Raw genomic sequence first — 25294 nt, forward strand, 5'->3', positions numbered from 1 at the left:
ATTGATCCACGTAATCCAAGCTAGTGCTGCTATTAATTTTCCAAAATAGCGTACACTGAGCAGCGCCCTATAGTGTGTCCCAATTTTATAGCGTTTTAAAACACACTGTGTTCAGGTAATGGCATTTGCATCCTTGGTTTTTCCAATTTCAATGGCAAAAAGTGGAAAATGTAAATATTGTTGAAAAAATGACTTTCAAAAGCAAATATTGAAATGATAGCCTTTGCCTCTCTGGGTGGATACTTGTATGTACACAATGGATAAATCCAAAATTTACCACAGATAAAGTCGCAAGCGAACTGGTCCAAAGTGGAGTTTGTATCGCTGCGAAATTAAATTAGCGAAAATAAGATCTATAAAATTTCAATCAGAAATTCCATTATTGTGAGTACACATATACAGCAGTATGGTATTCGTACGTGAATCTTTTTTCGAAACATATAAGCGTGTCTCGTCATAAAAGAGTCCATGCAGGTCGTTTCAGAGTCTATACAACAGTGTAGTTTCAGTATATATTTAGGATTATGTCATTGTCGCGCGCTGATTTTGTGTTTTCCATTCGCGCGCGTCATCCGCTACAGCTCTGTTTGTTTACGCGGTACCATTTTTTGTTAGTTTCTCACTCACTCTTCCAAAACGTTGCTATGGTTTGGTTGTGTTGAAATCGAAAGGGACATATTTTCAATACGTGACTCTTATGCTTCAATGCATTCTCATTCCTCGAAAAAATAAAACGAGAAACGAAAACTTTAATCGAATAATGGAACAGCGGCGGGAGAGAGAGAGAAAGGGAGAGAGAGCGGGAAAAAAGTATAAAAAAGGCACTTTATTACATTATTTCGAAATCAAAGCTTTAAATATTTTATGTTAGCACTTTTTCCATCGACCGAAACTTTCATCTCTCTCTCCCTCGTTCTGGGTACGCATTTGTACGTACATCACACGAAATCGGAGCTTTTCTTTGCCACATCATTTCCGCTATCGATTCATAGCCGAATTAAATGTGTATGTGTGAGCATGAGAAAAGGAAAAAAATGAACCGACGGCATTTTCACTGCGATACACGAATTGCTCATTGTAGCTGGTTTTTCGACCAACACCATCCTTGATATTCATTTAGTGTTGTTAAACTGTGTGAGAAACTTACAAACATGCAGCAGATTACGTTTATGTCATACTAGTATGTTGTTCGGAGTTTAATTTGAGCGGCCGCGTGTGAACATGTGCTTTTAAAGATAGGCAAAATTTTTGCAGGTAAATGCCACCCGTCGCATATCTACATTTGTACAGCAACCAGAGAGTGAGTGAGCGAAAGAGAATACACAAATTTTATGTGCAACTGGTTTGAAAACAATTCAACGTAAGTGTTGTGTAATACAGTTGCTCCCTTTTTTTAAAATTAAGTTACACATTTACAGTCGCTCAGTCGCTCTTTTCTCACTCTCGCTCTGTCTTTCTTCCACCCCGCTCAACGTTATCATCCAGTTAGTATTTGATAAGCTTCCATGCCACATTTCTGTGCTAACAGCCGACATAAAATGAAAATACGTGCCACTTTTATTGCATTGAGCAATGGTGGTGGTGCTTTGGCCAAAACACTGGATGAGAACACCGAGATAGATGAAAATTAAAGTATTCCTCTTTGCATTATATCGGCTTTGACAATACGGTCGCATGGTGTGTTGTATTGTGGTCGCTAGTTTTGTGGTATTGTTTGCGACCCAAACCGCACCGTACTATTCTATCGTCATAAAAGTGTAGAGTAGCAAGAATGTATTTGGCTGTATATCGAGGATCTTGCAGCTTTAAGTGCATTCAATCTCCTCCAATTTGATATAAATAGACGATAGGAAATTCAATTGAATACCGTCATTTGCATAGCGAACGCTGAGTACAGCTATTAAATGAGCGAGTGAAAGAGTTTCTCTGTGTATGTGCGCGCGTACGAGCGAAAAAGAACTAGAGAGAGTATAAGTGGTGGTTGTGTTTTGTACATCTCGTCCTTTTATTGGCCTACCATATCGCACGAGCGTTCTATCACGTGTAAAACAGCCGATTCGCAGCGAACTATATTGCAAACAAACAAACAAACATGCTGTCGGCAACTGACTCAACAATCCATCCGTCTCGACTAACTCGAAAACAAACTTATTTCTAACCCATGAACACTCTAAATTGGAGCACTAAACACGGTATATAAATATTCATTTTTCACTGAATCCATTTCAACGGTGTGTTTGGTGTATGTAGAATAAAGCAAATAGCATAGCTTTCATATAGCTCCTTCTATTTTCCAGTTTTGTTCTGATTTTCCAACCAATTTTTTTTCCTCTCTTTCTTTCAGGCCCGGCCGTATTTTCTCTCCTCTAGCAAAAGAGACAATTTGTTCAGTTGTCATTTCTTTTGACAAATAGCATACAATTTCTTGGAACTTTTTGATGGGAAAATCACATGCACATCCTTTTTCATACACGCAAGCAAATAACCCTTCTGTATCGGTGCCCCAACACCGGCGCTTCAAAGTGCCAACAACATTCATCAGTTTAAACAGAACTGAGTACATAATTTATCTATCCCATTCGGAATTTGTTTGGAATGGGTGCGGATGCGATTTTTCACACTTAATGCAAATTGAAAACAATCGCACAAGAAAAGTTTGTGTCGAAACATTTGCACTTTTCACTCTGTACGCGATTAATGAAGTTTTGATAAACTCAACAACAATCCGCCGAAAAGTTGAGATTTCATAGACTGTGCCACCACCATCGTGTTTGCACTTGTAAAGCAATCATTTCCATGCGTTTTAATTTACATATATACAATTTAATTATTTTTGTTTAATTTGCTGACTTGGAAATTAAATCACATGATTGTAGACGAATTTATTGTTCAGATGCGATGTTGCGTGCTGTTGAGTGTCTTATTCAACCATTACGGTAACGACGATGACGACGACGGCGGTAGTGGTGATGGTGGTGGCAGTGGGAAAAGACCACAAAAATTGTGTACGTTCAGCATCAATGGGAATGTGTGTATTCAAATAAAAACATAAACGAATCTACATTTACTCGCCATTCAAGCAGAGAGATAGAAGAGACATCACAACGTGTCATTGCTGTATTTGACTGCACACTCTGTTCGGGCTCTGTAAGCGCTAAATCGTGCAACATGTGACATTTTGATTGGTATGATTGATTCGCTGTAAAAATGTGAATAACGGCACAATCATTTTTGAATATGCGAATTTTGTTTTGTTTTTATTTCGGATTATCATTTGGTATGGCATCATCTCAATGTGTTCAGCATCGAAACGATTATTATTCGTCTTTAGATTATGATCAGAATCCGAGGCTCAGATATATTGAACTGCAGGTTAAAGGGAGGTAAAGATGGGAAAAGTGAGGTAAAGAGAGGAAACGTGAGAGAGAGAGAGAGAGAGAGAGAGAGAAATTGCGTATGTATGATTGTCGTGGAACTTTGACCTAGATTTATTTAAATTCCACTCTATTGGTCAATCACATTTTTTGTCCCTATCTTCTATGCGCTTTAGGAAAATTGAATAGATTTGCGACGAGCATTCGCAACTCATAAACGAACCGAGAAGAAGCATCGCACATGTGAAGAGAGAGAGAGAGAGAGAGAGAGAGAGAGATTGGGGATTATGTGTAATCACATATATATGAGATGATTAAACCCGAAAAGAATACCTTGAAAATGACAGTCGATACCACGTAATGTGAAATCTGGATCATTTTGTTTTATAGAAGATGCAAGCTTCTTTCTCTTCATTCATCAAGGCTTTCGCTGACAAATTATTCGACTGAACAAATGTGAAAAATTGACGAAAAAAAACCGGAGACAAACGAGACACCCTTTTCACAGCTTCCGTCGTTTTATAAAAACACACACACACACATACACAGAGCACAGTGCAGTGCGCTGAATAAGCACAATCGCTTTTTTTATCGACTCCATTTCAGCGTTCGGTTCAATGAGCAACACATTATTTTTGGCTCGACGGTAGGATGTGCAGCAGTTTTGCGGTGGCACAAGTGATAAAAACTAACAAAAGGATGCGCTAACGACTCAAGCGTATTTATTTTAATGATAGAATATTGACAATCCCTTCAACGACAACAGCAACGACGACGACGACGAAAAAAAGAGCCAGAAAGAAATAGACGACATTGATGCGTATCACTGATGCTGAATGCAAGCAATATACATATACAAATGCCAATTGGTCTCATTTTAAGAATGAAATGGCTCATTTAATGTCTTTTAAAAACTCTTTCCACTGATTTGTTTCGAAAAACGATTTTTTGTGCGAGATTTATATTTCTGTGTGACACAATTCAACTCTGGCTGATGTTTGAAGAAAGGGGAAAATAAGTAGATGGATTTGAGGAAGTTTTTGACATTCTCCGCGTGTTAATCACTGACCTTCGTTTTTCACGGGGGAATTTACGTAATGCTACATTTTAATTATCAAATCAAAACCGTAGCAAAGAGCGGTGGTTAATTGAAACAAGCACATACACGTATATTTGAGTTTGAGAAGAGGTCTGAGGCAACTCAACAAAGCGTCGAGGTTTCGACATGTCTGAGAATACAAATATTTGCTATCACTCCGGTTGTCTCTTGGGACAATCAAATGAGATTCTATTTCCCCCTAGCGAATTATATTCGTATCAAACCTAAAGACGCATTAATTTTGTATAATAGTGTCACCACGATTGTTTCGCAGAAAATTAGAGATTGATACACACAGTACACACTCAACTCACACACACGCACACATCCACAGCAGGAATATTGAGCGGCCTCTCACATAAATTACGAGCCTTATCACACGCAGTGACGACATCTTATATGCACAATATTCAAACCGCCACTGGTGTATGAATATTTTGTGTGCACGGAAATTTGCGGTTGCTTTGCTTGACCTTCATCACGATGCAAAATTACGAAGATACTAAATCTCAAATTGGAATGCATCGATTCAATTTCTCGTATTTGGTTTAAATAGATTTGCATTATTATTGGCGTTTGAAATGCCACAATTGATTAGTTGAACCATAAATAAATCTTAAGCTCATTAGCGTCGATAAGAGATGGAAAATATGCTATTCAATTTAAATAAGTCTCTGCACCTGTTATTTTCCATCAATGCAAATGACTAATGAAATTCTGAGGCCCGAGGCAATGTTTGTGTGGAACGATTTCAATACTGATTTAAAATGCGAATACTTGCTTGGTAAATCGAAATTGAATTGAACATCAAAACTCACTTAATTTAGATGAAACGGCTAAAAATATTTGTTTTCGATTTCAATTTGTTGAAATTTCATTTTGTCATACGTTCATTCGTTTTAATCAATTTTTACACAACAAAAAACAACAACAACAAAACAAAAGAAAATTTTGTTGCATTGTAAACGTGAGAATGTAGTAAAAACATTGTCGAAGGACATTAATGAAAATGCCCAGAGATTAAAATCGGTCATAAAATTCGTGAAAGATCACGAACGGAACGAGATTAACGAAATGGAAATAGATAATAATCAGTGTGTCATTCACATAAAAATCAAATGAGAAATTCTATTCACAGAACAATAGAGCTCAAATCCAATTCATCTTCCGATGCGGAGGCGGTGCCGGGATAACGGAATGAAGCAATCACATACCACTCGTTATATGCACAACATTCATTGCCAATGAAAAAACTTTATTGAGCGTGTTTTCACTCTCGCTCTTTATCCAGAAGTTCAATATAAGAAAACTTTAATCCGAATACGGTATTTTGGCACTTTCGTACGCGATTAATGATTATTTCGACTTTTGTGCGCTATATTTAGTGTTGCTTCGACCCAGATTCCGGCATACAGCTGAGAAGGGAGTGAATTCGAGATGAAAAAAAAAGAACTTGGTTGGAAAACCGATTTTGGGGGGAAATTAGAAAAAAAATCAATAGTACCGAGCGCGATGAGATAGTGCAATGAATGTTGTTTGAATTTTTGCTGAAGTGACAATTATGCTGATAGAGAGAGAGAGAGAGAGAGAGAGAGAGAGAGAGCCGAAGTGCAGAAATCATGACCTCATTGAGGCGAAAATGGATGGGCTATTTAATCGACACAACGTTTTTTGGACTGTTTCAATGCTCCTTCTCTCTTTCTCTCTCACACACACACACTCTTTCTCTCTTTTGTCCACTTATTTTTAATTTACTTTCAATGTTCGATTTTCAATGAATTCCCACTTGTTATTTTTTACATGAAATATTCTCGAGTTGATGACGTTTTCGCTCCTTAGCGTGAAATTGAGTGATAAAAAGGGCGAAAGAGAAAAAGGGAGAAAAAGAACAGTGGCATTGATGCCGAGATAAATGCAGTTGTTCCTTATTCATTAAAAATAGTTCCAAAGTGGTTGGCGCTCAGCTCGCTACCAATTATTCTTTGACCAAACACACACACACACACACACACACAGCTTTGGTCACGTTCAATAGATCGAGATATTTAGAATGATATTTCGGTAATTTGATATCGCAGCGCCTTTAAATGGTCGACAAAACGTGCTTGCCAATTGCTTGGTTGCTTCGCTACCCACAAATACCGCAGTTGCTCTATGATAATCACACACAGAAAATTGCCAGAGTCTGAGCTCGGAGCCGTTTTTCTCTCTCTACACATACCGCGAAAGAGAGAGAGAAATAGAAATAGTACACAGAAAATAGTAAAAGCTTTAACGCTCTTTTAAAATGATATGCGATGAATCACCCTAATGTAGTCCATTATTTAAGCATTTTGCATTGGGAAACTAGCCATGCCAACCAGCAGCCCATTCTTTGCACATTCGATGCACTGAGCACGAACTATGGACATGATTTTTGAATGGTTTTCTCAATCGTTACTCTCAATCTCTTTCTCTCTCTCACTCACTCACTCACTCGAGCTCGGATTATTCGATCGTTCTGTGGCGCGTTTCAATTGAATTTTTTTTGTCATACTTGTGAATTTCCGATTTCGTCGCACTTTTTGTTGGCGTCCATGAATGTGAGAATATTTATCGTCTGTTACACTTGAAAAAACCATTTCGTAAAGTGGCATTTCATTGGTTTCACTGAATTTTTTTTTCTTTTTCTAAATGTATCTGAGCCATTTTTTTGCTCTCTCAGTGTTAGCCTTTTGCTGTTAAGTGTTGTCTTTTTTCTTTATTCTCTTCAAAAAAAAATTTGTTGGCTATTCGAGTGGCCGTAAATAATTTGAACAATTTTCTTCCTTGTCCAGTGCATATATTAAGGAATTGTTGTTTTTCTTTCGCCGGCAAACCAAAAGGAAGGTCCTTTTGAACTGAAACGTCTGCCATGCTTTACTGTGTATATCTGCGTTGGATTCTCAATGTAAAACTTTTCAGTTTTTGCGAATGCACTTGGGATGAGCGAATTTTCACCTTTTTTTATCGCGTCGCATTCGAATTAGGTGCTTATGAAATCATGGGGAAAGTATAATTCCTTTTTTTCCCGTTGCTAGTTGTTTTTTTTCTCGTCTTCTTCGGCATTTGATCGCATTGAGGGAAAAAGGTGTGTTCAGCGAAAATGAAAAATGGACTTATTCATAAGTTGCTTTTGTTAAAAGTTAAATTTTATTTGCTGTTGTGTTCGTTGGTGTTTTTTCTCTCCCTCATTTCACTCACCGCATAAATGGAGTGATTGTCAACACCCTGGCGAATGCGGAGAAAAAAACGAAATGAAAAACATACGAATGAATGGATGTAAATGAAACTCTAAGAAAAATTGCAGTCACTCAAAGTCCGTGGTGTTTCTCCCGCCAAACGAAAGAGGGAGGGAGAGAGAGAAAGTCAGAGGTCTTTGATTAAATATGAAGGTTTCTCTTGTTCTAGAGTTTTGCATTTTTTTTCAGTGATTTATATCAGTCGGATGAATTATTCATGGTATGGCGCCTGAATACTGAGCACAAAATGAACGAAAACAAGGAAAATAAAAATGGGCATTGGCAAATATTGCGGCATTTTTGATAGCAACGACTCATTCGTTGAAAATGTGTTTTTTTCTCGCGGAATCTGACAGTCACAAAGCTATTCACAAGGCTTTGTGGTGAACAAATTTCAATAATTTTTCCTGCGAAATGATTAAATCTCTATCAAACAAATGTGCAAAAAAGCCGACGAGAAGAAAGCAGAAGAGAAATTGCAAGTCCATTGGAACAAAAAACGTGCGCACAAAGAATAGTCTTTCATTTCAACACTCATCTTTTCTGAAGAACAAGCAGCAGCAGCGCTTGTCACAAGAACAACAAAAAATACGATGTTTGCACGACAAAGGAGGAATGAAATTGAATTTCATTTCGCCGCATTATGTACTCATTTGGGTGCTCCATCATTATGAATATCAATAGAGAGAGAAAACGGTATCAATTTGTACAAACAAATGAGCAAACAGGATCAAACTTGTTGTGAGGACGGGGTAACAGAAACCGAAGAGATAAGTGCATACACTGTGATGCACAATGCACAAAAATGATTTCGAAATACCAACCAACCAACCGACCGACCGACGAATGAATGGAATTCATAATATTTTACAGTATTTCAACTCATTCCGTTTGTATGCTATACATTTTCCACGTCTCAAGTGACGTTTCTTTTTCAATGGCAATGCGTTTTGTCATAAAATATTTGTATCATTCAATTTGATTCATTTGTTCACGTTGGCAAATAAATCAAACGCCACAAAGTTCCATTGTTTTATATTCCGAAAAAATTCAATTATATTGCGAATGGCTTGACGACGACGATGATGATGATGAAGACTATGTCACGATGTCATATGCTAATATCACACTAATTGCGTTTCAGATCCATGCTGATCCCAAATCCAAAATTGAGCGGTTCAATGTTTCAACTCAAATCAACACCACTCCAATGCATTGGATTTCATCACCCAATTTGTTCACCCAATTTGTTCACCCAATTAAGATGATCCATTAAAATAATTGATTTTAAAATACTCTTTTTCACACTGATTAATTGAACCCTTGCGGCTAGAAACTTTGACTAATTGATTTTTTTTTTTTAGCGAGATAATTGATTTTTCTGTTGCGACAAAGCTTCCTGTTGGCCAGTCTACTTCAACCGTAAAACTATACCCACACTAAAGCGCCACAAGTGAGCAATAATTGAGCATTTAATTGAATTGGCAAACGATTTAACATAATTCTCAGAATATATTGAATGAAAATCACAAGCGCCACCCTCTAACGTCTGAGAGTGATTTGAAAGATAGCGAAAATGGTCTGCGAGTAACGGAGATTCGTTGAAGAGTATGAAAAATGAGTATGAAGTACATTCGAGCATTTCAAGTGTAAAAAAAAAAATGGGATGCAAGTGACGTGTACAATATTTGCACTCGGATTGATGAGTTCACACTGAGCTTTCTGTCATGAAATTTCATTACTCTCTCCGGCGAGTGTTCATGATGGCGAAAAAGCGGCCGTCGGTTTTCCATGTTACACGAACAGAGTGAAAGAGAGTGACATGCGGTTTTAATTAAATTTCACTATCGAATCCATCGAGTGTTTTCTTTTCAGCAGTTTAATTTTTTGCTGTTGTTGTTGTAAGCCATAGGCACTGGAAGTGTCTGACTGAACGCGTTGCAGAGTGGACAAAAAAAATAACGAGCATTAATCTAGTCAAATTATAATTAAAAGCAATGATTTTTTTTTTCGCTCTGAAGCTTATTTTAATTAGAGAGAACTTACTTGATTGCCAAATACGCCAATACTGCAGGCAGATGATACTTGATCTGGTCCGAACCATACCGCAGCGACCCGTGCAGGTAGCGATAGAATAAATACCTGAATTGATTACGGATGTAAACAAAGAGAACAGATTATGAGTTTAACGGTCGAAATTTATTGTAAAATGGAAAAAAGCAAAAAAAAAGAGAAGAAAATTGAGGGAAAATATCGAAAATATTTGGAAAATCACAATTCCAACGTGTGATTGCTAGTGAATAATGCACACTGATGATGCACATTAACATCAATTAAATCCGATGAAAAAAGGATTAAAAATGCTTTAAGGCTTATATGCAGACCAATAAATCAATTTAAATCCAACACATGTATCTTGTGACCACGTAATAAAATTGGAAATAACAACGGTGGTTGGATAGTGGTTCGGAAAGAATAAATTGGAATTGAAATATCTGCGAAAAGTGTGAAAATCCATTAATTTCAATTGATTTATTTTCAATGCAATTCGCAATTCATGCCTATTTCGATGTGATCTGTAATTTATTTTTTTAAATATTAAAGTCAAAGAAAAATTGATGTGACATTTATTGTGCGTCATTCCATTATAGAGCCTCTATTGTTTCTGTGATTTTTCAATTTATACTCTAAACGCTTGACTTCAACCAAAAAAAAAATTAGGATAAAATCATTTCCATGGCCTTACCTGTGATGCTGCTACAACAGTTTGACCGATAAAACCAACGTAGAATAGATCTGGACCGACGGAAAATACCTTAATCCATGCGCCAATGCAAGTACCAAACGCACCACACAATGCTGTTACTCGTAAACCCTAATCAAATTGTGAGACATTCAAAGAGAATATATATGTAATATGTATATAGGGAATCAACTGTCAAAAGGCTTGAACATATTTGGTTTTGGTTTTATGAGAAATGTATGTTATTAGTCAAAGTGAATGAATTTATTAAATGATGTGACATTTGGTGCTTTGGCTGAATTCACTGTGAGAACAACGCCGATGACGACAATGACGGGAAAAAAAACTCCGAAGAAATAATCGTTTGTGTGCAAATGTTCATACGATTCAATTTATTAGTATGTTAACGGTGAAAAAATAGCCAAAAATTCGTTTTAATTGCATCTCATTTGGATGGAACATTACAAATGTGATAGACAAATAAATTATTTCGAATTGTTGGCCATCAATATCGAATTGTGACTAGTTTTGTTTGTTCAAAAGTTCATTTAATGGACAATAATAAGGAAGTTCGGCGAACACAGAGAGAAAAAAATTCAACAAGTTTTTTTCCAGCAAAATTTCGTTAATTTCATCGATCGGGCCCGAATGACGTACAAGGACAAAGTACAAAGTACAATCAAATCACACTCGCTCATCTGCTTCGGTTATTGAGCCTAAGAATAATGTGACATAATCTGGTGCAAAATTGAGCTCATCTTAAATGATAGCTCAATTTACAATTGTCGCTATTAGTCATTTAAGTAAAACATCATTTGTTCAATAGAAACGGCCAAATGATCATAGCTTATTATGGTACCGGTGTCATAAAATGATACTGATAGCAATTTCATATTTATTTAATGTTTACAACCATTTTCAAAGTGATCACCGAAAATCATCAAAACATTGTGGATATAAACTTGAACACGCGACCACACGCATGCGAATCAAAGAACAATGTATCGAATTAAGTGTAGCACACATCGTTTGACATGGCTGAATAATGCATTTTGAGCACTACCCTCAACATTTCATGACGTCTTTACTACGGGCCATTTACATACTACTACCGCTCTCTCTCTCTCTCGCTCGCTTCCTCCATTTCTGAGACGAAATGAATATTCGCATGCCATTGTGAGCACATAATTAAATTTATTTTCATAAATAAAATGCGGATATTGTGGATTTGTGTGTGTGTGTGTCGCACATGTGGCACGTCCGTATAATAATGACAATAATTTTCAACGCAGCATCATGGACACAAAATTGCTCATTGTTACGATGTCATTTATCCTCATTCTAAGCCAGTGCCACAAATTCCAAGTCCACAGCCATCTCAAAAACAATATACAAAATAATAAGATTATTGTTGTCTCTCACTCAAAAATGATGCATCATGTGATGCCATATGTGTATGTGTATATGTATGTTTGCATAGCACACGCACTTACCATTTTATCCAAAAACCAGCTGGCGGGGAAAATTAACGGAATGTAGATTATCATGAATATCATTGACGTCCAATTGATCCAATTGTCCGACACATTGTAGTACCTAATGTGAGAAATGGAAAATAACCACATATATATATATATATATATGTATATATGTACAACATGTTGGTAATATTCCTTTTGACAACAATATACAACGAAATGCTTTTTGGGATGTATGTAATTTAATTTTTGCAACACCAACAACAGCACTCGGCCTAAGGGAGGCATCTGTAATCCAAAACGTTTCACAACATTTGCAGAGCATATATGAACCTATATTTTCACATGTATGTTTTACTGTCACTTGCATTGTGTCACATGTATCACAATTTAGACACTGATCCATATTTTATCACAGATTAAATCGACTAAACGATTTCTATACATACACAAAACATTGCTACTGAATGTCATCGTAAACCGGGATAAACCATATATTTAATGGTGTTGATATCTACTTTTGCGATGAATTCTACCGCATTTGTGTATGTCAGTACCATTAAATGTATTGTTTATCCCGATTTGTAACGTTTTGACATTAGTTTGTTTTCTATGTGTGGAGGATGATTTGCATGTGCAAAAATACGAACAATGGACAGTGAATGCACGCACACGCAATTACACCAAGTTCATTGAATCTGTACCTTTCAAAAGGTAAGAAAAAAAAACAAGGTGTATTATATGCAAAATGTTATCATTTGGATGGATGACAGTCCGTGAAATTGCTTATATCTACCGAAGGCTGTTCCTTCTTTCTTGTTCAAACGATAAAAAAACGCTAAACACACAAAAGTCAAACTTTATCATTTTGACTTCGAGGGAGAACAACGCAACAAACCATTTATCCATTAATCTAACTCGGAACAATTGAACTCGTGAGCATAAAAACGAATTACAAAAAAATCACCGATCAAAACGTAACATAGATTTGTCGGCGTAACATACCAGTTGTACAATTTGTTCCGAATTGAACGAGTAACGTATAGGTGTTTCGCTTTGTTCGGCGAAGTTTTTATAAGTCGTTTTTATGCGCACGGGTTTAATTCAACGTTTTTTTCTCTTTTGAAATGAAGAAAATGTGTGACGGAAAGTGAATCCTTTATGTAAAAAAGTTCGAATGCTTCGAAAATGTGATCAAAATTTTCAATGAAGCAGGAAATTGATTTTATTCGCTCAATTTTTTCTTTCGGATTATTTTGCTCAAATACCAATGGTCCATAATATTTATTATCCATGCCAACAACAAAGCAAAAAAAAAACACTCTATGCAAATTACGTTTTTAGCACTACATGAAATGTAGAGCTACAAATCAGATTTTTTTCCTAGATAATATTTGAGTGTTGAAACAAATTATGGCGAATTTGAATTTTATGCTCATATTTTTTATTTAATTTAAACCAAAGGCAGTTTATTTCAAAAAAGAAATTAAACCAAGATCTTGTTATTCATTTTGCCAATGTATCCAAAACGCATGAATACGGCATCGCATAAGGCAGTTATCGCATAAATATCGCGCGATAATTTTCTGCTTGCGTTGCCGCAGTATACGATATTTCAATGGCTCGCTTGCGTTCGCTTCGTTATATGTGTAAAGCAATTCGAACGTGCGTCGTAAGACGGCTATTGAAATATCATATACTGCGGCAACGCAAGCAGAAAATTATCGCGCGATATTTATGCGATAACTGCCTTATGCGATGTCGTATTTTTGTGTTTTGGACACATTGCATTTTGCAAATAAATATATTACTTCAAAGTTACTTTGATGAAATACATTTCATGTAGTGCGCCAAAAAATAGTTTGTTGTGAAACAACAAAATAGATTAAGTAACTAAAAACTCAAGAACACGAAGCGAAGCGAAGCTCTGCGGTCTTGTTTTTCCTTCTTCTGTCCACTTACCTTTCGACAACATTTGCAATGATGGAATATTGGATCCACTGGAGTGCGTTTGATGCCGAGTACAGTGTAAAGATTGCTAAAACTATCCATCGTCTTGTGTACACCTGAAATTCGCCTGTATTGAAAACGACGACGATGATGACGACGACCACACAAATCAAAGCCCAGGCACGTCCGAGTCCCGAATCAAACAAACGAGCACCAGCACGATACACGGCATACCGGAAGGAAAATGGAATGCAAAATTTAACGTTTGAATGCTTTAGTTTATGGATGAGCAATTTTTTTGTATCGTATCGCATATCGATCGAGTTTACAATTGAATGACACAACACTTTTCGACACACACACAGAGAGAGAGAGAGAGACACTACACACCGTCAACAAAAATCTCAACCCAACACACCGAATCAAAGCTCAGCCCAATGTGTGTAGCACACAAACACAAATTTGATTATGTTCATTTGCATACGAAACAGAGGAGGAAAAAGAAATAACGGCAATCAAATTGATTGAGAAATTTTTGGTGGAATTGTAATTTTCGTCGCGGTTCTAATTCATTAAGTGAACTGAATAATTATCGAATAAAACGGCTTTGTTCATTGCCATATACAGCATTGTTTGACTTCTTCAATATAAATCCAGATAGTTGGATAGAGATAGAGAGAGAGAGAGAGAGGGAGTATGGAAGTGAGAGCTGTGTATTTGTTTGAGGCTCGTAGTTGGCTTCAAGAAAATCGTAACCGTATTAAGGCTGCATAAAACAAAATGCTCATGTACACGAACGATTGAACATTGTTTTCTGGCATTCGAGCTAAAATAATGGAATAACTGTGTGCTCTGGATAATTTCAATGGGCAAAAAAACATCTTTTCTGTTTACTCTCTTTCACATGCGACTCTTTCTCTCTCTCTCTCTCTTTCTCTATCTCTCTCTCTATCTCTCTCTCACTCTCTCTCTCTCTCTCTCTCTCTCTCTCTCTCTCTCTCTCTCTCTATCTCCGTGGTGTGTGGAATGCTTTTGGTTAATAGTAAAATTTGCATGACAACATACAGAAGCTTCAATAATATGGATCTTACCTTGATTTTGTGCTTCTAAATTGTTACTGGAATCTTTTGGCTTGATGAAATCCGTTGACTTGCTGCCTGGTATATAGCTTTCCGATGTAACTGTTGTCAAGTCAGTGGAATGTGTCAGATCCATTTCAATGGCTTATCGTAATCGCAGTTTTATGTTTTGCGAATTTTTTCTCCCTCTGTCTTTTTCTCTGCTATTACTTCTAGTTTGATGGATTGATCCGCACTACTTTGGAAGTGATATCGGCTTGTACGCCTTTTTGAAGCGCTTTCACAAAACTTGATTTATTTCCAGCTTTACCGTCAATACTTTGGCAATGAATGGAAGAATCGTAATGGGTTTTTAAAAATAGGGTGGTTTCTTTTCATCCACCAGTAATGATCTGTGTTGTTGTTGTTGTTTTTTTTTTGTCTGCTGGCTTACAGCAACAAATGGCATCAAGCTGTAGCACACTATTGACGGTTGTAAATCGATAATAAATGTTCTGTGGTTTTGTATATTAATTATTATTGTCTCATGATGTTTAGATCATCATCATTGGTAATCTTTGGCATCTGGTTTTTCCTTTTGGTGTGAATCCAAAACGCGTGCGGTTTGGTTTCCTATAAGCGTAACATCGATTGTTTTGTGTATGTGTGTGTGTGAGCAAAATGCTGCTGCTGCTGCTGCTGCTACTGGAGTATCTGGTTATATAAATCAGCCCAATAAATTCTTCACTGTCTGCAAAACGAAGAAAAGGGAAAAGATACTTTTAAGACTAAATTATAAATTCATTTCGTTTAATGGGCTTTCATTTTATGTATTGGTTGTGGTGGTTTTAGTAAATACACTAAAAAAGCAGCCCTCGCATAAATTTTGCATTACAGAGATGCATGATTAATAGGAGTGATTTTTTATCAATTTTCTCTCAGATTGGGAAAATTATCGGCTCCGCCAACCCAAAGGAATAACTCAACGGTACTTTCACTTCAGTGAAGACCCATGTTGAGTTATAATTACAATGTAAAAATTGGTTATTTTCAAGAAATTCCAGCCTTCAGGCAACATTCATTGAGAAAATTAAACGAAAATGGCATCTCAAAAGCCCACTTTGGCGAAAAGTTATGAGGCCTATGAATTCAATTCAAAAATTTCCTTGTGAATGTAATACGTTTAAATGTTAGAATATAATACGAGATGTAATGCAATGTAAAGCGGATTCCACTTTATTCATCGTATTTTCTACCTATGATCGGAGAGAATAGCTTGGGTGATACGCTTTCGTTCGTTCAAATTTCGTTCGTTATACTTTTTTTTTATATTTTGGGAATTTATACAGAAATGATGACGGCAATTTAGCGAAATGATGAGAAAGTGCTCATTCCTTTTTCCTTCTATATTAATTTTAAGTAATGTTAAATTACGTTCACTTGCCACAGCATCATTTGAATGGTTTGGAGCGAAAATGTAATACAGAAAAGTTGAGCGGAAAAATGTCGATGATGAATGAGCGGAAAAGGGATAGCTATATAGTAAACTATAGTGAACTATATAGCTATCCCTTTTCATTTGACATTTTTCCGCTCAACTTTTCTGTATTACATTTTCGCTCCAAACCATTCATTTGTAATCCATGTGAAGGCATTGAATAATTAAATGCATGGCGGTAAACCAATGAACACCGAATTCGGAATACATGAACAAGCCACTGTGTGTAACTGCATGTGACTTCTTCTAGATTATGCGAAAATGAATCAAGTCAAATGAATGCTTAGTCTTGAAGTATTACCAAGTTTTTGCAAGCCTGTCAGCGTGCTGCTTTTTCATCCTTTCAAAAGTTTAAATTGAAAAAAAAAGTTGTGGCATTTATGTTATAGTGAAACGACTATTACATGGGATTAAGACAGATTTAACGACAAAAGCGAACAAAATGTATTACAACAGCCATTAAATCGAACAGTTTTGTTCCGCTCATTCGTTCACGAAGTGTCGGAACTTTCCTGATGGCCATTTGAAGTACAAGTTAAAGATATTTAAATTTGAGCGTCGAATGAATTAAATTGAAACGCAATTATGAACCCGTACAAAAAGCAGGAAATTAGTTTCGGACGTCATGAAACATAATTTCATAAGATTTCACTTGGGAAAATTTCTAAAATTTTTTTATATATTTTTCTCTCGATTCAAAAGCTCACATTGGAAATTTAAAAACTTTAGAACCAAACTAATATGACTTTCTTTGCAGAACATAAATCCAAGTCTCAGAACATGTTAAAGCATTGAGTAAAAAAAACAACAAAAAAATATGTGACAACTGTCTTTTATACTCGAGAGAAGAGTGGAGTCTCTTTTTACAGAGAGAAACCCATAAGCACACTTACGACGACAAATCAATTCCGAATTTCATTCATTTGGAGCGGGTAATGGTGTCTTCGGTCGCGTCACAGTGGCGAAGTGTATTCGGCCTATGCAATCAAGTACGTGTGTCAATGTAAATCTTATCAAGATCAGGCTAAGTTTTAGCACCATGTGTACCAAATGTCTATAGATTTTATGTGAAGAAATGATATCAATCAGTGCGCGATGCCTGAGGGAGTACTCCAATAATTTGATGTGCACTACGTCTCTCATTAAGAGTCAACAACGAGTCAAGTGAAGTTTGTTGTATGGTACACTTTCCACATCGTATAACTTAGCTTTATGTAGATTAGCACATGATTTTTTTTCGGTTTGTCAACAAGAACAAAAAAACACATACCACCAACACCATCACCATCACCACCACCCTGAAATCCGAGTTCCTTTTTCCAGATCATTCATTATTCATTGTTTTCGTGTGAACAATTCTTCTTATTTTCTGCTTTACGCTTCGAGCGAGTGGTTTTTGCTCATTTGGAATGTGTGTGTGCGGTGGTTGGATAAAAAGTGTCAAACAAACGATGTCTCATGACCAATAAGCATATGTACGTGCTTGAATTTGTAAGTGCTTGCGCGTAACGAGAGAGAGATATAGAATATCAGTTTATGCGCTGCATCTCCAGGAATCGGAAGGTGGAAGTCATGCCGTTTCGTTTCATTGATGCACAAAATTCTTGTAATTAAAACTCCAAATAGCTAGTGCTTGATGTAAGCGAATGAGCACGTGTGTGCTCTAATATAAAATGCAAGAAATAAGGGAATAACGAACAAATAAGTTCTCAAAGCGAGGCTTTTATCTCTGCTTTGGTCGTAATTTCGTTGTGCCATTGCCTCATTTTGCATACCAAAACATCCCATTTCCACCCATCTCGACTCGCGAAAATCCTATTTGAAGGCGTATGAAAATGTGTGTTTTCAAGCTTCTCTGTGGCGAACGGGGATATCAATGTGCCATTTAAAAAGCGTACGCTACAAGCGTGCTCTTCTTCGTTTTTATTGCAATTTTCGGTGAATGCGGCCAAACGCATTTACTGACATTGATTCCACGGCCAAGTTGCCATTTGACGGTGGTGCCATAAAGCAAAAGAAGAAGAACGAACAAAAAAAAATAATTGGTATAAATTATAGTGACTTTCGTACTGCATACTTTTATTACAATGTTATCCCGCCCGTTCTCGTTTCTCGCCCGCAAACTTTTATTGCAATGGTTTTTGAAAACGAGTGCGGCTATTGTTTTTTCTCTCTATCTATCTCTCTTTCTACCCAAACCACAAGTCGCTTATTACATGGGATTTGTGTGTATGTGTACTAAATAAATTGACGAAAAATGTGGTAAATTTTCTACAACAATAAAAACACATCTTCACCAATTGATTGATGATGGGTAGCGTTTACTCACGCTGAATTCTCGCTGTTGGAAAGAGAGACACATACAGAGAGAATGAAAATGGTACACATTTGTATGCATGTGAGAAATAGAATCGAGGCGACAACGACGCTTTCCAACGTCAGAATAAAATTTGAGCAATTTTTGCACATTTTGCAATTTCGAAAATGCTTCAAAATTGAACATATCCAGAGTATGTGCGGCTGCTGGGAGAGGAAAAATCGAGAGAGAGAAAAAGTCCAAGTTGTGTCTTGTTTAGATAAATATCACAAAATTGAAAAAAGCTCTTTTATTTTTTTCACTCTCTCTCTCTCTCTCTCTCTCTCTCTCTCTCTCTCTCTGTCCTTCTGTTTCTTTCTGACTCTCTGTGTCTCACTCCAGGATTTGAACGAAACGAAAAGAGTGCTCTGAATAATACGACAGAAAATAAAACCGAAGAATTGAATGCGCTGTGCGAGTGAGATGAGATTTATGAGTACCACGTTGCGTGCCTGCAATCTCCAATTGGAATGATGGTTCCCGAAAAAATGCTTCCCATAAGCAGCAGTAGTAGCAGCAGCAGCAGCGGCATGGCTTTTGTGCATTGAGATTACACAAAAAACAAACAGTAAAATGAAATTCAAATGTCATAGCTCAAGCTAAGATTCTTAACAGCTTTCCTATTTCGGAATACGAAATTTATTCGAAAATGAAATGTGCAAAATTCAAGCAGCGGTGTTTGTAAGGTTCACGTTCGTCATTTTCTTCACAATCAAGCCGCACTCACTTGAGGTGAGTGCAAGCGATGAGAGAAGTCGCTCTTGCATTGAAATAATATTGAGAGAAGAAAAAAAAACCTGGTCGAGTAAGTAGCTGAATCACTTGACAAATGTAAAAGTTCAAAAAAAATAATTGATTATTTCATGGAAAACCGCTCATGCAAATGTTCAATAGTCGATTGTCCCTTTATTTCAAACACATTCTCATGGGAGATGCGTTTCAAACGGGACATGGGTCCATTTTGAAACGTGATTGGACCTTTTTTTTCTAAAAGAATGAAAGGAGAGAACAAAAAGTCTCGTTCATCTTCGAGATAGCTAGAAAAGAAATTGAACTATTGATGTGAAAAGATCATAGCCAACCGTATTCGTCTTATCGATGAAAGACAGATTAACGTGTGTGTGTGTGTGTGAGTGTGTGTGCATTTCTTCTTCGATGTAGAACTAAAAAGGCTTCTTTTTGAAAAATGATGAACATGTTACAGTGAGAGTGAAGAAAAAAAATCCATTTCGCAAAGTAACCAGAAGCTTTCATCGTTTCACCGTTATGCACCATTTTTCCACGGCGAAGCTAAAACTCATTGGCTCATACACAAACACACATTTTGCCCATGATACACCAATAAATTGATAATAGAGAACTGTCAAATTCTTAACAATAAAATGGAAAATACGACATCACCAATCACCATTAGTGGCTACGTGTGCAACGTATTACAACTCGGAAAAAAAAGAGTCGATAAATAGTTTTATGCTTTATGTATGTGTAAGTGTGTGTTTGTATGTTTTGGTGTTCACTTTTGCTCCAGCTATGTTGTTACTTGCATAAAATGAACACATGTTTTCGGCTCGTTATCAACATCCCGCCGTCACTTTGCTCCATATGTCGATACTAATTTTGCATTTTTATTGTTGGCGTACGTGCCATCGCTTTGGCTCATTTGCCTGTATGTGTGTTTGTGTGCTTTTGCCTGATGATGGAATCGTGTTATAAACACTTGCCAAAGAATGTGCGAAGGTGGTGGCAGTGACGGTGCGAGGTGGTGGTATGGAGAGAAAGGATACAACATCCGTATGTCATTTGAATGCAATAGATGCACTTTCGCCAAACTCAATTTTCATCATGCCTCTCATGCACAATCACAACACATTCGACATGTGTTTTTCCTCGTGTTACCTTCAATTTAAACACAAATTGTTTTTCTTCGTCACCGTCACCGTCACCGTCATCGTCTTCGTCGTTCTTGGAAGTGGGGTGGCTGTTCTCGGAAGTGGGGTGGCTGTTGAGTAACTTTGGCTTCAAATTATTTCATCTCCAGCCACTTTTCAATTCCTAATTAAAATTTGTGTTTGATTTCCAAAAACAATTGCTTGACTTGGACAAAAATCAAATTGTGAATGACAAACTTTTTTCTTCTCTGAACACAAGCATCAAACTTTTATACAATTGTACATTGTTTGTGTTTGTTTTGCAAACAAAATTGCACAACGCTGCTGTTGACAAATTAAATTTTTTATTTTTTATTTAATAACTGGAACTGGGATTGAACAACGAAAGCACCACTCAAAAGAATTAACCCTGATACGACGGGTGGAAGCGACAGTTCGAACTTCTGGCCCTCTATCGACTTAATTTTGAAGCATTCTGTCATATTCAATACACGACACTTGTCAGCCGTTGACAGTTCATGTTGTACACATTGTTTACAAAACAAGATAGCAACTAGTGAAAATTAACTGATTTTTAGGGTTGAAATCAATGAGTTATAAAAGGGGCAGCAAATTTCAAATGTATTCAGATTTATTTTAAATAACTTATTTAAACGTAAAAATCACATATCGGTAACCAAATCGAATATAATAGAAATTATAGCCAAACAAATGAAAGAACGTATTACTTAAAAAAATGCCGATGTTAGTTCTCAAAAACAGTTGTAGAGGGCCAGAATGATGAACATACATTTCTATAGTTTCAGTACAGAAATACGGAATTGCTTCCACCCGTCGCCCTGATACCACCGAAACAAAATGAAACTCGCATTTTTTTTTCGTAGAATTTGTCGTTTGTGAAAAATGAACCAACAATAACAAATGGTTTGTTGTTTTATCTATTGATTGACTTTTGATTGTTATTTCAATTAGTTTATTCGACCGTAAACTCCGTATATCCTGTTCGAGTCGTTCAATATGCATGTACTCATCGATTTATTGCAAAAAATGTTATAGTTGTTTGTCTCTCCCTATCTCATTTGGCTGTGATAAAAACATGATTTTATCATGACGAGCATCTTTCGAATCAATTTGGTGGTGACCTTTTTCTCTGGCATTATTTCGGAATGCATAAAAAGCAGGCATATCTTTATGGTTGTTGCTGTTGTTATAGTTGATTATATGGTTGAAAATGGAAATATAGTGTCATTTATACATGCATAACCACCAATACAAGCTATTCCATTATTGGGAGTTGAAGAAGGGGGATGAAAAATATGTTTGTCATTATAAGTAAACTCTTTAGCAATGGACAGTCAATAACTAGAATATTATCAATAAATTTCTCGTATTTCATGGATACACCGAAGAAGAAAAAAGTGACGAGCCAAATGAATGACATGTATACATATATTGGGTCATCAATTTTCTATAAATATTCTTACTTTGAATTAGTGTTGGCCGTCGAACACTTTCGAATGCTTGTTCGTTCGTTCGACATTCATTTTGTTCGATGTTCTGTCCGAACAAAAATTTTTTACATTAGAAAATTCGATGTATTGATCAAATTTATGATGTAATCGTTACAGCTCATGCTTTTATTAATTTTTATTATAATTTTTCATAGTAATACCAAGTTTATTCGGGAGATTTCGAAATAAAAAAAAACTTTGTTCGGACCGAACATCGAACAAAATGAATGTCGAACGAACGAACGAACAAAAAAATATTTTTTCAAATTGTCGAACGAACGTTCGAAGCCATCACTACTTTGAATCGACTCAATTTTTCCCTCGGATACGGTTCCGCATCAAATCAACAAACTTCACAAAGCAAAACGCCATACACAACTAATGGAAGAGCTAGAGTGAAATGCGTTCGATAAAAACAAACGGAAATTGCGTTAATTATTATTGCGGTGCACTTAATATTATGAGCTGTAGAATTCTCTTTTTTTCTTCACTCTTCATTTGTAATTGGTTTTATTGGACCCAATTGGGGTGGGTTGATGAATGGTAATTCGTCCAGTGGACGCCGTATAAAATGAAATGAAATGTTTGCGGAAGATGTTATAATTCCCCATCGATATGTTGGACCAACATTTGCTCTGCCCCCAAAATCTGTTCGCTGCTGCTGCTATTTTGTGTGTCTGTTCGTTTGCTATTCTCAAAACCACATCCAAATCAATGGCATGGGTTTTTCAGTCAGTTCTATCTCTATGTGGTCAGGCGTATATCGTGTGTCATTGGAGTGAACACCTAATCGTGGGAACTTATCCGAATTTGATTTTTTCTCAATTCATTTTATGTTGACTTACAGACAAATACATACACACACACACACACACACACATTATGCTTTGTGTGACCCTCCAAGCGAGAATGATTCTACTTCAGCCACAATTTTCACTCTCGAACTTTTTCGACTCAATCGATTGTTTGACAATCATTATATTGTATGTTGGTTATTGGTTGGTTCGTTCTTTTTTTTCGCATTGTCATTTATATACCAAAAGCTACCGATATCACACGAGTCTTTCAATGATTACTGGCTTTTTTCTCTTTATCTATTGCTCTGCGTGTGACATAGGTGAACTGTGGTTCTTTGTTATATGGACGATAAATTGATTGTGGCAAATAAACAATGATCCGCACATACTTGGTGTACACGCACACACAACAAATCAATTGGAACAATTTTCAGCAGGAAAAAGCAACTGTAATAGTCCTTGTGTGACATAATCAATTGAAATTATTGTTACCATTCATTCATTATTTATGGCAATATTTATTTATATTTGCTATGTGTTAATCGCTAGTAAATTCGCCTACGTAAATCTCTAAATCTCTACGGAGAGTATTTATAGGATTCACGCGGCAGTAACTTCATTACCGAAATTTAGGCGATTAATCGATGATTCCATCATCGTCACGTGTATGCTTGACATGTATTATTGTTCATTATGCACATGGCAATTTAAATCTGGTCCAAGCAGTACTAAGGTCTGTGCAGAGGTGCATTCGAAGAGTATCGCTTTGAATATTGATATACAATGCTTTTGCCATACATACATGTGGCACGGAATTCAGATTAAACAATAAAATGTTTCAAATTCGAATGGAATAAGCTAATTTATGGAACAACCATTTGAAAACGTTATTTATTGTATTTTAACGCACGAACGGTTCGACATCAAACATTTGAATTAATTTTTCGATCAGCATCGACAATCTATATAATGATTATTGTCCGTTCGTGTCATGATGTCGAATGGGGGGCAACTATTTTCGAAATGGATGAAATTCCATTCGCAATATACATTTCATCTGTGTGTGGAGAGGGAGATAGAACGAGAGAGAGAGAGACCGAATGTGATACTATTTATGGTGATGCTCATGATGTTTTAGGCTTGCTAATCCAACTTTGCATATTTCAAAAATTGTAACAGCAAAAGCTGTGTTTCACTGATTTGCCATTCAGTTTGCCATTCAGAAGCACACATCGAGGGAGAGCGAGCAAGCGAGCGCACGAACAAGTGAGTTTAGTTTTTTGGAAGTTATATCATTGGATCAGCGTAAAGCTTATGCACGAGATTGTAATGGCAAATTTCAACTCAACGAACGAACGACCGAGAGTGTGGATTATAGAAAGTAAGGGATAGAGTAGCGACAGAGCGAATGAACGAACGGAAAAAAGGGAGAGTGAAAATCACACTTCTGTTTTCAAGCAACATATCTTCGATGGGATGCTCTTTTTTTCGGTGCCACAGTGAATTTTATTCATCCATCTATAATCGTAACTCTCTAACTACAGTTGCAGAATTGTGTGTGTAGTATTTTTATTTGTCGTTTCTTCTTTTATTCCTTCGGTGGGTCCATCGAAGTTGGTCGGGATGTTTTTTTTTTCTCTCTTTCGACCGATTCCAATTTTAATGATTGATTTATAGTTTCCAGCGTTTGTGCAGAGAGGCCATAGCGTACGACCGCATTGGCCGTGTTGGAATGGGGCGCGCTCCTTTCACAGGATTCGTGAACTGGCATTGTACAAGAGCACGCAATGAAATAGAACAAAGGAAAGAGTCATTGAAACACATCGCAATGTTGAAGTTATGCCCCGTATAACTGTGTGAATGCCACCGTTCTTTTTCGGCGCGGTCATTCGCAAATATTAAAAAAAAACGGAATAACAGCGATGAAAAGCATAAAATTGTCTGTACACAACGGCCACTCATGGAAAGAGCGAGAATAACCATGCAGCGATGCATGGTTCATGAAACGCTCGTCTGCTATATATCGTACCGACATGAACACGGTGCATATTTGGCATTTAAATTTCTATAAATCATTTCCACATAATTGAACAAATTTTAGCGATCGTTAGAAAGCACACAAAGAGAAAATGCCACCATAAAAAGCCCTCAGCGATAGAACAAAAATGCTGCGACGTAAACCAAACAGGAAAAACAAAATTTAAATAATTCCTCTCTCATACACACTCACACTTACATACGCAGCATCCACAAGGCGAGAGAACTGTTTGTGTGAGTGTGT

At 36.6% G+C, this 25294-nt stretch overlaps 1 protein-coding gene across 3 annotated transcripts in view; it reads right to left on the reverse strand.

Annotated features, from left to right (window-relative positions):
- Nucleotides 1–25294, reverse strand: part of LOC129576890 (feline leukemia virus subgroup C receptor-related protein 2) — a 57081-nt gene that overhangs the window by 18116 nt on the left and 13671 nt on the right. For all 3 annotated transcript variants that reach the window (XM_055462938.1, XM_055462940.1, XM_055462939.1), the window contains 5 exons: nucleotides 14996–15713; nucleotides 13917–14031; nucleotides 11970–12072; nucleotides 10480–10608; nucleotides 9780–9875 (listed from right to left, as the gene is read on the reverse strand). In XM_055462938.1, the coding sequence (XP_055318913.1) occupies nucleotides 9780–9875; nucleotides 10480–10608; nucleotides 11970–12072; nucleotides 13917–14031; nucleotides 14996–15119 (567 nt within the window). In that variant the 5' untranslated portion in view covers nucleotides 15120–15713. The remainder of the gene's footprint in view (nucleotides 1–9779; nucleotides 9876–10479; nucleotides 10609–11969; nucleotides 12073–13916; nucleotides 14032–14995; nucleotides 15714–25294) is intronic.

This window comes from Sitodiplosis mosellana, unplaced genomic scaffold (assembly GCF_009176505.1).
Source record: "Sitodiplosis mosellana isolate CC-2019 unplaced genomic scaffold, AAFC_SMos_1.0 Smas_scaffold_6191, whole genome shotgun sequence".
Taxonomy (NCBI): domain Eukaryota; kingdom Metazoa; phylum Arthropoda; class Insecta; order Diptera; family Cecidomyiidae; genus Sitodiplosis; species Sitodiplosis mosellana.